Below are 14422 nucleotides of genomic sequence, written 5' to 3'. Positions count from 1 at the left end.
AATTCTACCTCCCTTATATCTTCTGATTTGTTTGCAACTCTACTCTCTCCCTAACTTTGTTTGACTAGTACTGTCCCATATTCAAGTTTTCACCTAATGAAGATAAACTAGGTAATTACGGGTTTGGCAGAGTGGAAGTATGCAGTGTTATATTTATCCGTTTTGACAGTATGGGGTCGGATATGTAAGGGCAGTCTGAATCTATAGGATAGAATTTCCTGGGTAGTTCCTCTTCGCTACAGCTGCTATCTGGGACAGTCATCTGTGGGACAGGTCCTCAGGTGATGTGCTGCAGATGTGGCTATATAGAGCATCTATTTTCTCTTTTACAGTGTTAAAAGTATATAGCACATGCATCTGGAAGCTTTCTTCATATAAATAGCAGTATATGACAGGCTTTCTGTGTGATGTGGACCATAAACTCTCTGGGCAGATACTGTCCGGTATTGTACAAAGAGGAAAATGAATGCCGTGAATCGTGATATATAATTACCCATTTTAAAAATTCATTAATGTTTGTCCAAATAATGGTCATTTTGTATATAATTCTGTCTGGTGCCACTAGTGGCACAAACATTAAACACTTCCCCTATCATATTTGAGTAAATCTTTAATGACCCTTATTGTTGGGTGATGTGTGCAAACAGTGACATCAAAGGTGCTAAAGTCGTCCTACTTTTCCATTAATTTAATTTAATTTAATTTAATTTATAGTTGTCTTTCGATGTCACTCAAGACAATTTTGCATCTTCAAACAGCATCCCCTGAAACAGCACTGCAGTAAAAAGAGTAAACTTGCATAATCTGGCTTAGTCATGTTTGCTCTCTGTGAAATTACTTGACCATCAGGGCGAGCACCTACAGCTCTTATTCTGTAGAGGGAGGTCCGTTGCCGTAATGCATCCTTGTCTTTCAGCTGCCTTTTTATGCTATTTTATCGTAAAACACAGAGTATTTAAGGGGTGTTTATCTCTAGGATCTGGGCATTTAACATCATGCTAGAGGTCTTTTGCTTTATGACATGCACCATGTTTTCTTTGTACATATGACAAAAGGGGGATAAAAAACACTGCATGTAATCTGTTTTCAATTTAGAATGTAGTTTTATATGTGGAAATGGTCATTGATTCTTGGTTGTACAACTTCTAATAAAGGTGATGGTGCTGACATGCTGTGGGCTCTGGTGCAGTTGAACAGAGACCTTTTTATTCATTAGAAGTTACTACGTTGCCTTTGTCTACGTATGCTGGTTAAATATATATTGAGATTGTCCTCACAACAATTTCTAGTCATAGATATTGTCTCTTGATCACCAAGGCATTTATTTAAACAAAAATACAGTTAAACAGTAATATTGTGAAATATTATTACAATCTAACTGTTTTGTATTTTAGTATATTTTAAAATAATAATTTATTCCTGTGATGACAAAGTTAAATCTTCAGCATCATTACTCCAGTCTTCAGTGTCACATGATCCTTCAGAAATCATTCTAATATGCTTATTTGCTGCTCAAGAAACATTTCTCTTTATTATCAATGTTTAAAGCATTATAGTGCTGTTGAAAAAGCATTTATTTAAAATATAAATCTGATCATCATAAATGACTCCAAGTCATGGTTGTTCATTGGTCAAAAGGTGTGCGAACCTTGATTGTTACATAATATGTATTTCTAGCCTAGTCCCACAGACTCTCGTACATTTCATTTGTACAGAGAGTCTGGCCACTCTCCATTGACAAGCGTTAACTTCCTTGAAGGCGGGTACCCTGTTGAAGTTTAAAACTATTGGATCTGCCCAGAGCCACTCTGGATCTGCCATAACCAATCGCTAACGCTTGGTCGTGACGTAACCCTACATCTCAGACTAGCGCAACATCTAACGACATCATCGTTCTCAGCCACTCCCTCTGTTCGCTGATTGGACCGCCAAAAAATTGGCCGGAGAAAACCCAAGATTATACCGCAAACCCAGACGGAGTACTGAAGGAAAATGAAAATTGAGCGGAAGTACGTAGGAGGGCGGAGTCAGGCTATTTATACACTACTTGGACATGATAATCCTACAAGTCACCATATGTGCATTTTCAATCTTGGTGAAGGACTGTCTCTTTAATGGGGTGTCTCGTAGAGGTTCCTTGGGCTCTCTGGTGCAGCTGCATGCTGAGACTTTCACATTACATAGAAATGCCTAAAATACTTCTGCAGAGTATCTCATACCCTCTTTTATTATTATAAATGTTTAATTAGAATTACTCACATCTAGTTACACAAAAAATGATGCCTAAATTCAATCTCTTAATGCAACAAAAGCATTGTTCTTCTTCTCCTTTTATGTGTGTGTGTGTGTGGCATTAAGATATTGGGTTTGTGCCTCATCTGTAGTATATTCTTTATCTCATACATTAATTTGTTTTATTCTCTACACGTGTACTACTGATGTGTATCCTTGTGTTTTCTGTGTGAAGATTAGCCATGTTCATCTGAGTGTGATGTCGTCACTGTTCTCCTCTGTTCTCTGCAGTTACGTCACATCTCCATAGTAACTTCCTGCCTCCCCCCGCATGTGTGTGTGCAGTGTGCATTCTGGCTCGCTGCACAGGTAATGCCATTTCTGTGCAGCATGTCAGAGATAAACACAATATTTCCAATGAAGCTTGCACAGTGAGCCAGAGCTTTGCTCACTCTAATGGAGCTGCTACTCTCTAACATGTGTTTGTGGATGGAATCTGCATGGTTAATTACTTAGCCACTTTGTTGCATTTTAGCCCAGGAGAGTGAGAAATAAAGACTGGGGGCAAATTCACTAAGCAGTAGGACCATTTTGGCAAGCAAAAACCACACACGCCATATTCATTAAGCACCAACAGTCCAGTTTACCATATTTTAAACCTTCATCTTTTTTTCTGCACTGTATTCATGACTCTATGTGACTCTATGTAAAATTAACATTGCTATTACCCATGGAAAGTATTTTATTTAAAAGAGATAATCATATGATCATCAATTGATTATGGCAGCATTTATTAATTCAATGACGGAGAAGAGTGTTTTTACAGATGCACACAGATGTGTAGATGAGCACACTTTCAGCTTTTTAATCTGATCATTCAGCATTATAAGATAAATGTATTATACCATTTTATTGCTTATGTGAAATGTTATTGAAAAATAATCTGTTTTTTGATTTCAGTATTTCTCCATTCAGTTCAGTGGCCTCAGGGTACTCTTACTCAAAGACTGTGTATATACCAAGATTCACTCATATTACAATGAATGGGAGAAAATGAAGTGCACAATATGTCAGCATTAGTCCCGCCTTCTAAATAAAAGAGCCTGTCGGCAATTGTTAAAGTCATTGCGTTACTGCAGCTGCTGTTAGAAGGATCATCACATTTTAGTAACAAACAATATCGAGTCTATTAATCTTTTCCACGAAGTACAATAAGTGTATAAAACTTTTGCACAAAGTACAATAAGCGTATCGTTTCATATCGTCAGAACACTCGTTTATACAGCATATACAAGGGGCATTTGACTGGGGACATTATTGACATTATTGATACTGCTTGCAATAGTAATGCAACAGACCGGTCTACCGGTCTATTAAGCCTGGGGCAGTTGTGGCCTAATGATAAGAGAGTCAGACTTGTAACCCGAAGGTTGGGAAGTGACAGAGGTTCCACCTAACCCCCAATCACTCCCGGGGCGCCACAGCAAAATGGCTGCCCACTGCTCCAGGTGTGTATGTCCATGGTTTGCAGTGTGTATGTTCACTACTCTCTGCTCCTAATGTGTGTGCACTAACTTGGATGGGTTAAATGCAGAGGACAAATTCCAAATATGGGTTACCATACCTGCCCTTCACGTCACTTCTTTTTTCTTTTTTTTTTTTTATAAATAAAAAGGTTATTGAGCTGTTTACACTGTTATATACAATAAAACACCCTGCACATAAAAATGAGCGCAAAAACCTGCTTAGTGCTTACCTTACACAACACGAAGGTGGACCTGCGCTCAGGAGAGCAGACAAATTATTTCTACGCACACTGCATCGGTCACAATATGATGTCACACTCTGTGCGTATGTTTTAAAAAAACATAGCCTACTTTAATTTATAAGTAACACTTTTTTAATAGCCCACTTAAAGTGTTTATTAAAAATATATTACTAAATGTTACAAATGAATAAATGTAAATGAGCAAACATTTGCGTTGCATTTACAATCCTGTGAAAACAGGAGGTGCTGCACCCTACTTCCTGCGCTTCTGATTCAGTATAGATTTTGTGAGCACATTTGTGCCACTACTTAATTTACATAATTTCTTTAGTGAATCACGTGCTAAAACAACTACTGTGTAGTTGTTTTATATTAACAACTATTCCCAACTGTTCAAATAAGCAGTTCAATTCGTTCTTAGTGAATTTCCCCCAGAAAAATGGAGGGATCATATACCGATAAACAGGCTGTGTGGCTCAGTTTTGTTATTTAGCTTGCTCATCTCTCATGTCCCAGACAGATCGCTGCTGTCTCTTTACTATGAGGAAGACACTAAGGTGTCACATTTTCCAAAAGTGTCGCAACCGTCTTCATTTCACCACATGATTCTTTTGACATCTCAGGGGGTGATGAATTATGAAACAGTTTTTCCTAGGAATGTCAGTTCCTGGATCCGTTTTTTTTCTCCATTTTTTTTTTTTTTGTTTTGTTTTTTTGATGAAGACAAACTCAAGTTTCCTATCAGTGCCGAAGAAGAAGAACAGGGTGTTCTGACACTCTCAACCAGATCCCAGTTCTGTATCACTCTATCACATCACAATGTCAAAATGCGTCATGTCATAATGCACCACGCACCCCCGAAGCCCCTTCTTGAGTGCTGTTTTTTTAAATAAATATAGAGGTTTTATTTATAGCGACTGTAGCGGTAAGTGGGGGCCAATGCTCTGAAAAGAGTTGCTCAGGAAGATGGTTAAGCGGAGTAGAGTAAGGGCATAGGCGCTTGAGGACAGAGCGACCCAGATGACAGTGCTGCCAGAATAATCACCCCCTCCCAGACAAGCCCAGACCGAAGCGCTGCTGCAGGAGCGTTCGCCGCGTGATGTCATTTTTATTACGCCTCGCCCTCACTCCGCACCACAGACGGCCCTCATGAATATTCTCCAGTTGACTTTCGGGCTCTGTTGCTCACAGTAACACAAATGAGAAGCGGAGCCTGTGAGATTTTAACAGTATGTAACAATCCGGCTCGCTGTGTCCCCGTGAATGCGCTGTGAATAGGAGATATCACAGTAATACTGGGCTGAAACAGACAAACCTGCGTAAAACAACACTGCAAGGAGCCCAACTTAGATCAGTGACTCTGAGACTCAGCTGCGTTATGGATTTTAGTTTGTATTAGAAGTTTGGCGAAAAATAGATGGGAAAATATGCGCAATTCTCACTTTGACATGCAGGGCCAATGCATTTCCAACAGGCATCAGTAATTTGTGGATGTCTAGAAAGGCAGACGTTTCATAAGCCATCTCGACTCAGTTTTGGTTGGGAGTGTCACATCTACCAACTGTTTTTGCTGATATTTTGCTCTTCTGTTAGAGTTTTGTGGATAAAAGCATCTAGTAAATGAATAAATGTAAATTACTGTCACATTTATAGGTTAAGAATGGAAGAGGGGTGACTGACTTTTCTGTTTTAATGCATGTATTGTGTATTTGTGCTGTCAAAATGACATCCAGTACACAAACTTATCTGCCTTTTTCTATAAGTTTAAGTGAATCCCAGACAATTGCTTAGTCACACAACCACCATAGTTATCACTCAGCATTTGCAAGGTGTGGCTTTACGTTTGCTAAGGAACATGTTTAGATCAGACTTAATCAGGATAATGTTCTTCAGTATGAGGAAAAGCTCTGCAACAAATAACAAGACATTAATACTTTTATTCAGCAAGGACGCATTATTGATCAGAAGTAGCTGTAAACATTGCTTAATAATTGATTTTTTTATGTAATTTATTGGTTATTTTAGTAAGTTTTGCATGAGGATTGTCATTTTGGAGGGTTCGTGTCAAATATGTTTTAAAATACATTGTCAAATATGACAATGTTTTACGACCCAAATACATCTGCTGTAGGTGAATCTAGCCATGGTTAATAGAAATGCTTTTCCTGTGTGTTTTGCAGGTTATAGCTTCTCCAGTCTCTCAGCTGAAGACAGTGAGAAGTGGGAGAGTCGCAGGCTGCTGCAGGACTTTGACATTGACAGCAACTACACTGATGAGGTGCAGGTTGGGCCCAATGCTGAAAAGAACTGCACACCGCCTGGTAAGACGTTTACCACCGCACACACACATAAATCCTTACACAGTCTACCTGCTCTTTGAGTTCAACAGAGGAGATGAAACAGGAAGATGATTGTTTTTTTGTATGGAACTTATGACAGATGACTAATGTCACTAGTAACTGGAAACAACTTCACAATGTGATTAAGCAAGAAGTCATGCGAAGTTTCACTTCTGAAATTGTTTTTTGATGGTAGCATTTCCACATTGGGATGTGTATCAGACTTCAATGAACCTCGCAATCAAGTGATGCTTTTTAAAATGAAATATTCTCATGTCTCTTATTTGTTCTCCACTGATTTGTGAGTTCACAAAGGTGTTAGTCCTGTATCAGGACTCTCCTGTCATCAGTAACTCAGACACTAACTCTTTTGTTGCGTTCTGAGTGAGTAATCTTGCTGACACAGACTTTGCTATTGTTTCTTTTGGGGATCGCTGCAGGCTAGGGAACATAAAGTGTATTTCAAACTATAGAGACCTGTGAGCCGTGGCCAGGTCAAAGGTTAAACATGGATTTCTGGCCAAGTCTGACCTAATTAAGACTTTAACCTCTACAAATGGGGTCTATGAACGTAAAGCTGCGCTAAGAAAAGTAATTGTCCAAATTTAATAGAACCTCATCAGCTGCTATGGCTGAGTTTGATTTGCAATTTGGTTGATGTCTGTACGAGTTCTCACGGTAAACACATCCACACCTACTTTTAATTTCTGACAGAATTAGTATAAACAATTTGACGTTTCCAATCTGTTCCTCATTATTTTTCCTCATTGTTATTCATTGTTTATTTGCACAGTTGGTGTAGATCTGCTGTGTAATTTGATTCACGAGGCTACATTGGGCTCCACACTCTTGGACAATGTGAAGAGGCCAATTAGAACAGGTCTGAGGGAAAGGTTAGGCTGAACAAAGTGGTCATCGATACTCTGTGGGTCTATTGATTGACCGTCTCCCTCTTCTTTCAAAGCCCTCCTCTTTCCCCTCTGCAATGCGTTTACCATAGACGGGGATCTACTACAGCACCCTGTTAGTATCTAATTCCATTTCATTACTCAGTTTGTTTGTTGCTCAGGAACTTATATTCATATATAACATATTCATATAGTCAGACTTTTCTATTTTATACATGTTTTATATAGTGGTCCCAAAAAGTATTTGGATAACAGCTAGACTTAAAAATTGATTAATGTCTTTATATAACTAAATATCAAACCCACAGGCATTACAAATATTGCACAGACCCACAGGCAAAACAAATATTGCACAGAGCGCAATAGCAAAATATTTCACAAAATTAAGTGTGAAACTAGAAACAAGTTTGATTTTGAATTATATAAAATAACAGACATGACTATCGTTCGAAGTTTTTGGGTTGGTACAATTATTTTTACTGCATTTAAAAGAAGGATCTTACGTTCACCAAGGCTGCATTTATTTAATCAATAATACAGTATAATTATATATATAATTTAATCCTGTGATGGCAAAGCTGAATTTTTTTTTAGCAGATATCAATGCAGTCTTCAGTGTCACATGATCCTTCAGAGATCATTCTAATATGCTGATTTGCTGCTCAAGAGTGTATAATTATAATTTTGGAAACAGTTGTGCAGCTTAATATTTTTGTGGAATCTGTGAGACATTTTTGTCAGGATTTTTTGATAAAAATAGAAAGTTCAAAAGAGCATAACTTATTTGATATAGACATCTTTTATGTGTCCTTGATTCATAAAAGTATTCATTTATTCTTTAAAAAAAATGCTCAAACTTCAAACTTTTGAACGGTGGTAAATGTTGTTCAAATTGAAGACAAAAATAAGTTAAAAATAATTGCACAAATGGCTCAAAAAGAGTGAAGTTGATTATGGGAATTATTTGAGTGTTATTTGTTTGCAGATGCTTCTTAGTTTGATATTTTGCTTTTAATGCAATGAAACCATGCGTATATTGTTAAACGTGGGTAGAGTGTTCTTAGGGGCCACTGTATGTCGTAAATACTGTTATTTTATATGTGTTGGCATGACTTTTATATTTTATATGTGGTAAAAGTAGAAAAAGGGAGTGTTTTAGGCTTAAGGGAAACACTTAATCTGCAGTGAACTCAGAAGAATGTCAAGTCTTATGGAGAGTGAGATAGAGCAAAACTTATGATTTGACATCTGTCCAGAAATAAAACAGAGTAGGTCATTTTCCATGGGGAGCCATTGTATTTACAGTGAGCTCAGTGTGTTACGGCCGGCTCTGCTGTTATGAGGTGTAAAGGGAGCAGCTTTGCGTCTTTATCTCAGCGTGGCCTGCCTGCTTTTGTTTGTGTTTTTTTCTGTGGGCGGATTTGGGTGAATGTTTCCAAGTGGGGTCCTGGTGTTTTAGGAGGCTGTGTTCCTTGCCAAGCATCTCCTTGATCTTGCCGTTAAAGAGTGAGCTGTGCTCTTAAGCTCTCGCTTGTGTCCAGATGCCCGCTCTCCCACCCGTCTCCAAAACCAGCCTGGCGCCTTGGCACAGGCTGAGGGTTTCCTTACTCTGCTGTTTAAAACTATTCTTCCTTTAATACAGCTGTAGAAGTCTACACATTACACTAGAGAATAAGTCTTGCTCATTTCTTGATATTCAAACCTGTTTTTTGCTACACATACACGAGTGTCGAGAATAACAAAATCATTCAAATGCATGAGTGAATGTCCTATGTTATCATTACAAACTACAGGAGTCACTCCTGAACTCCTGATGCCACATTTTTGGTCTCATGGCTGGAAACAAGAAATTTGGACATTAAAAGTATAGGCTATTTTTGACAAAGTGATATTAGACTGGAGACCTATTACTGTGTCGTGACAGAGGGACCTTGTTTTGCTTTTAATATCTATACTTTATTCACCAAGGTCGCAATAAATTGACCAAAAGTGATAAAGACATTTATTATGTTTAATATTTCTATTTTAAGCAATAATTTGGAAATCCTATTTTAAATAAAAGCATGCTGTTTATTTTCTGTTCGTCAAGAATCATGAATAAATATATCATGACAACAAAATATTAAGCAGCACAACTGTTTTTAATATTGATAGTAATAAGAAACCTATCTTGAGCACCAAATCAGCTTATTAGAATGATTTTTGAAGAATCGTGTGACACTGAAGACTGGAGTAATGATGCTGGAAATTCAGCTTTGCATCACAGGATATATATATATATATATATTATTATTACATTTTAAAATATATTTATATAGAAAGCAGTTATTTTAAATTGTAATGATTTTTTACACTTTTAATGTTTTTAACTGTATTAATGATCAAAAACATGCAGCCTTGTAATTATATATATATATTATAATTTAAAAATAAATATATAATTGTTAATTTTATAAATGTTATAATTATAGTAATGTTTAATGATGTTACTGTTGCTTTTATTTACAACTGATTTTTTAAAAATTTATTTTTTGACAATGTGTTCACTCTCTTTCTCTTCCTTATTGCTTTGAAGGCAGAATCCCTCTCTCAGCATTCTTTCATCCTTAGTGTATTAGTAGTCATTTCATTTTTCTCCGTGAATTAGGAGTTCTGCTTGTGCACAGATCCTCTTCGGCACTTCCTGAATATTCACAAGTGCATCATAACAATCAGACAACCCGTCATTAGCTTGATTACTGAAGCTAATGAGCTGTTAATTATCTCTTCATCCATCAACTCACATTGTCTGTCACACAGATAATGTTGCTCAAGCAATAACAGTGACTGACTGGAAACTTTGACCTTTGGAAAATTGTGACCTTTGAACCAGTCACAATTTTCAGAATTTCAGAATTGTTATATTATTATCTTTTTTTTTTTTTATCTTTTTTGACAGTTTTATCCATTAATGTTAAATACTTCAATATAGTCATTTAATATAAATAAATTAATAAATAAATAATTACTGCTAACCTATAAAACCAAATCACAATCAATTACAAAATGCATTTTAAATGACATTTAATCAGAAGTACAGGGAATTCTTCCCTCAGTGGTTTTAGACCAGATTTCTTCAATTGTTATATTGTTTATCAAAAACCATTTTATATTAGCTAAACATTCAACAACACTTAGTATGCGTCTAAGACGAATGATCTTGCTCATTTTGTCATTTGTTTTTTAACATATTAAATGCCGTTTGCATTTGCCATGTCCTACTGTGACAGAGCTGCCTTGCCATCGTTTTCATCTATCTTATTATATTGTGTTCACTTCCTCTAGTTGAAGTGTGCTCCTGTTTTTGTGTTTCTATCTACGCAGTCGGACATTTGGCTAGCAGATGAGTCATGTGACCTGACCTTTGAGAGCTGTGCTGACATTAGGCTTACGGCAGAGAGAATAGGACTGTTGAAATGCGACTACACTTTGACGATCTGGCAGATGATTAAAATGCTCACCTTTTTTCACCTGTCTATTCTCTCTTTGTTTCCTCTTTGCGGTTACCATGCTGATATCCTCCACAGGAAGACCACAATGTTATTTTTATCTTTTCAGTACTAAAACTTCTTTACACTTATGTCATTTAGTCACATGCTAATGTGAACTTTAAAATAGTTAGTGCTATTAAAGACATAGTTTACTCCAGGGTTATTATTTTTTACTAAAACTAAAACCATTAGTTAAAAAAAAAAGCAAAAAAAAAAAAAAAAACACTATATAGATGTATTTACAAAAAAAAAAAAAAAGAATAAAACAACAATTTTACTAAAACTAAAATGTAAACAGAAAATATAAAATAAAATCTAATTCAAAATGTTAACAAAAACTATAATAGGATATCAGTGTTGTGATATCAATTGATATCAGTTCAACCAAAATTTTAAATTCTGTTAGAAGGGAAAGAGGGAATGAATAGAGATGGCCAGAAAGACTTAAAAGATTAATCAGTGAGATGCCCATGTTGCAGTGCAGCGTGGGTAGTTAGCCAGGCGACTGCCCTTTACACTCATTCACAAAACACACACACACACACACACACACACACACACACACACACACACACACACACACACACACACACATACACATACTAAAACAAACACTGCACATTATGAAAGATGAACATTCAGCATGCGGCACACAGCTTGGTCTTTAAACCACTTTCTACCACTTGAACTTTCTACAGCTGTTCATGGAAAGCTGCAAAGTGAACTAACTTGGTTCTGCACAAATAAAAAAAAAATGTCCTCCTCGATAGTGAATGTTTCTTGGTGGGAGAGGGAGTTTTTTCTTCTTGTGTCAGTCACTTTTATATTCCTCTAACGAAACAGAACTGCTTACATATCAGACCTCTTCATTGTCTACATGACTCCTACAGTGTCCACTGAAGACAAATGGAAGCAGTCAGTGTTCTCATAGGAACTCCCGATTTGGATCGTGCCTTCTGAACAGCCAGTTGTGTGCTCTTAAATGGCCATTGTTTACAGTTTACACCTCCCTCACCTCAAAGGCTCAGTTTCAGATCTCTTTCTCTAGCTATTTGAGCTGCATTTGCACAATCAGTGTAGAGAAAGGACTGAAAATGTGCTTACTGTGCGCTTTACCAAAACGCCAATATTGCAGTTATAAACACAGTTTGTCTCTCTTTTGCATTGTCACTCACTCTTTCTCTCTTTGTTTCTGCATTTTTGTCCTCTCTACTACAACACACACACAAGAATGCACCATATAGCATATTTGTTTTTGACCATTATTTGATTTTTTTTATTATTTATACTACCGTTTTGGGGCGGAAAGATATTTCAGATGTTTTTGAAAGCAGTCTCTTATGCTCACCAAGGCTGCATTTATTTGATCAAAGATACAGTAAAAACATTATTATTGTAATATATTATTACAATTTAAAATAAATATTTTATGTTTAATATATTGTAAAGTGTATTTTATTCCTTTGAATGCAAAGCTGAATTTACAGCAGCCATTTCTCTAGGCTTCAGTATCCTTCAGAAATGATTCTAATATGTTGATTTGGTGCAAATTATATTATATTTCTTATTATTATCCATGTTAAAAACAGTTGTTGTTTTTTTTCATGTTTTACTTTACCCATGCTCTTTCTCACTGACTCTGAGCTACTATCAGACATACAAGTAACTCAAAGTACAAATCAACAAAAGCACATCACTCAGAATAAACAGAGGCTTTCTCAGGAGACATTCCCTGGTGGCTCAACCTGGGTATATTAGACGGGCTAAAACAGATATTTGTTGTCCTCTTCACTGTGACTAACCAGGTCTTTCCTGTCACTCTTTGAGGAGAGATTTCTGGGAAATGCTTAGGCATAGGATTTAAAGAGAGAGAGAAACACATAATGCAAGCAAGATTTATTCGAGGGGATGTTGATTATTTAAGTCCAGACAGGCTGGAGTTGGTTAAAGGTGTGAAAACTCTGGGTGAGAATTCATCATCATCATCATCACCATGATCCAAATTAATATTGTGGAGGTTAAAATTAGGTTGTTGAGATGTTAAGGTGCTAGGTGTTGTGAGTTGTTGACAGAACGTTGCTGTATGGTTGCTAAGGTGTTCTTTGTTGTTGTTAGCATTTTTCTATGCTGTTGCTAGGTGGCTACACGAGTGCTTTGAGTAGTTGTAAGTTTGTCAAAATAGTCCATGGTTATATGATAATCTCATGCCTAAGATTTCTCGCTTTTCAGTGTAAATTGTTGGGTATTTTGCCCCTTTTTTTTCATCTACCTGCAAAAATAATCATAATATGAACCACTTAGCAAATCTCACTTTTCGTATTAAAACGTATGATACTTATATACTTATGATGTATTTATGATTTGGGGTTGGATTTTAAAAAAATAAAATTAAAAAAAACATTTAAGAAGTCTCTTGTATTTATTTGTTCCAAAATACAGTAAAAAGTAATATTGTGAAACATCACAACATTACAATTTAAAATGACTGTTTATTTTAAAATATTTTAAAATGTAATTCATTCCTTTTTTGATTTATTTGAAATAGAAATGTTTTTTAACATTATAAATCTCTTTATGGTAAATTTTGATCAATTTGATGCGTCCTTGCTGACTAAAAGTATTTTTAAAAATCTTACTGATCTCAAACATTTGATTGGTAGTGTATGTATTTATACTTGCATGTGGTATTATTCCATTCTGTTTCCTGGGGGAATAGCCATGCCACTCCATTACAACGGTCTACATCACATTACCACTGTGTGTTTGGAGTTAAATAAAGCATGCATGTTGAGTGTGTACTATACTGTGTGTTTTATTATGGAGTTGTGATGTAACTCTAAATAAAGAATGGCCTGCGGACAGTATGACAGGCTGAGGACAGTGGTAATGTGGATTCAGGAGGATGCACTGGCCCAAGGAGCTCTGTCACATGTAGAAGAGAAGGTCAGAATGTGCAAGACTGAGTGTGTATGCGCACATGAGGGGGTTATGCACATTTGTAAAGAAAATGGATATTAAAAATATATGTTTTAAATATATATTAAATGCTGAAATATATGTTTTCAAAAATGAATTCAATAAAAAAAATGTATTTAGGCTTTACAATAAAAACTTTTTTTTTTCATGTTATTAAAATGTTAATATGGAGTGAATCAACAAAAATGGATGTTAGACATTTACAATTATGTATTGCATGTGCTTTTATTCAAAGTGACAAGTTATGTCTTTTTTCTAGCTGTGCAAGGTATTGGGCTCAATCTGAGTAGCATGTTACATGCGGGACTGGGACAACCAGGGACTGGCTGATGTATTTTGGTAAATTGTTTTATTTCCCGCTATCCAAGGATTTTGATGTCTGAATGCATTGGTTCGTTCGCCACTGAATGCGGCAGGATGACTAAATGCACAAAAACATATTGGTGACACACATGAATTAGCTCAAAGTAATACAAATTAATTATCTTAGTTCATGGATGTACACAACCTAACAAGGCTTCACATATGGGTAAGACTGCAGAAAGAAAGACGACAGTAAGAAAAAGATATTCCATTGAATCCAAAAATGTTCCCTTTATTAGAATGTCTTTTATACCTTTAATGACTCGTTGTCAAATTACACCTTATGTTATACATTGTCATTGTGTT

General features: G+C 36.2%; 1 protein-coding gene across 2 annotated transcripts in view; it reads left to right on the top strand.

The window, feature by feature from the left end:
- The window catches only part of slc24a3 (solute carrier family 24 member 3), an 88977-nt gene that overhangs the window by 31228 nt on the left and 43327 nt on the right, over positions 1-14422 (top strand). For both annotated transcript variants that reach the window (XM_079855404.1, XM_079855405.1), the window contains exon 2: positions 6181-6321. In XM_079855404.1, coding sequence (XP_079711530.1) covers positions 6181-6321 — 141 coding nt within the window. The remainder of the gene's footprint in view (positions 1-6180; positions 6322-14422) is intronic.

This window comes from Squalius cephalus (assembly GCF_949319135.1).
Source record: "Squalius cephalus genome assembly, chromosome: 21".
Lineage (NCBI taxonomy): Eukaryota > Metazoa > Chordata > Actinopteri > Cypriniformes > Leuciscidae > Squalius > Squalius cephalus.
This window is presented reverse-complemented; position numbering and strand designations above follow the sequence as displayed.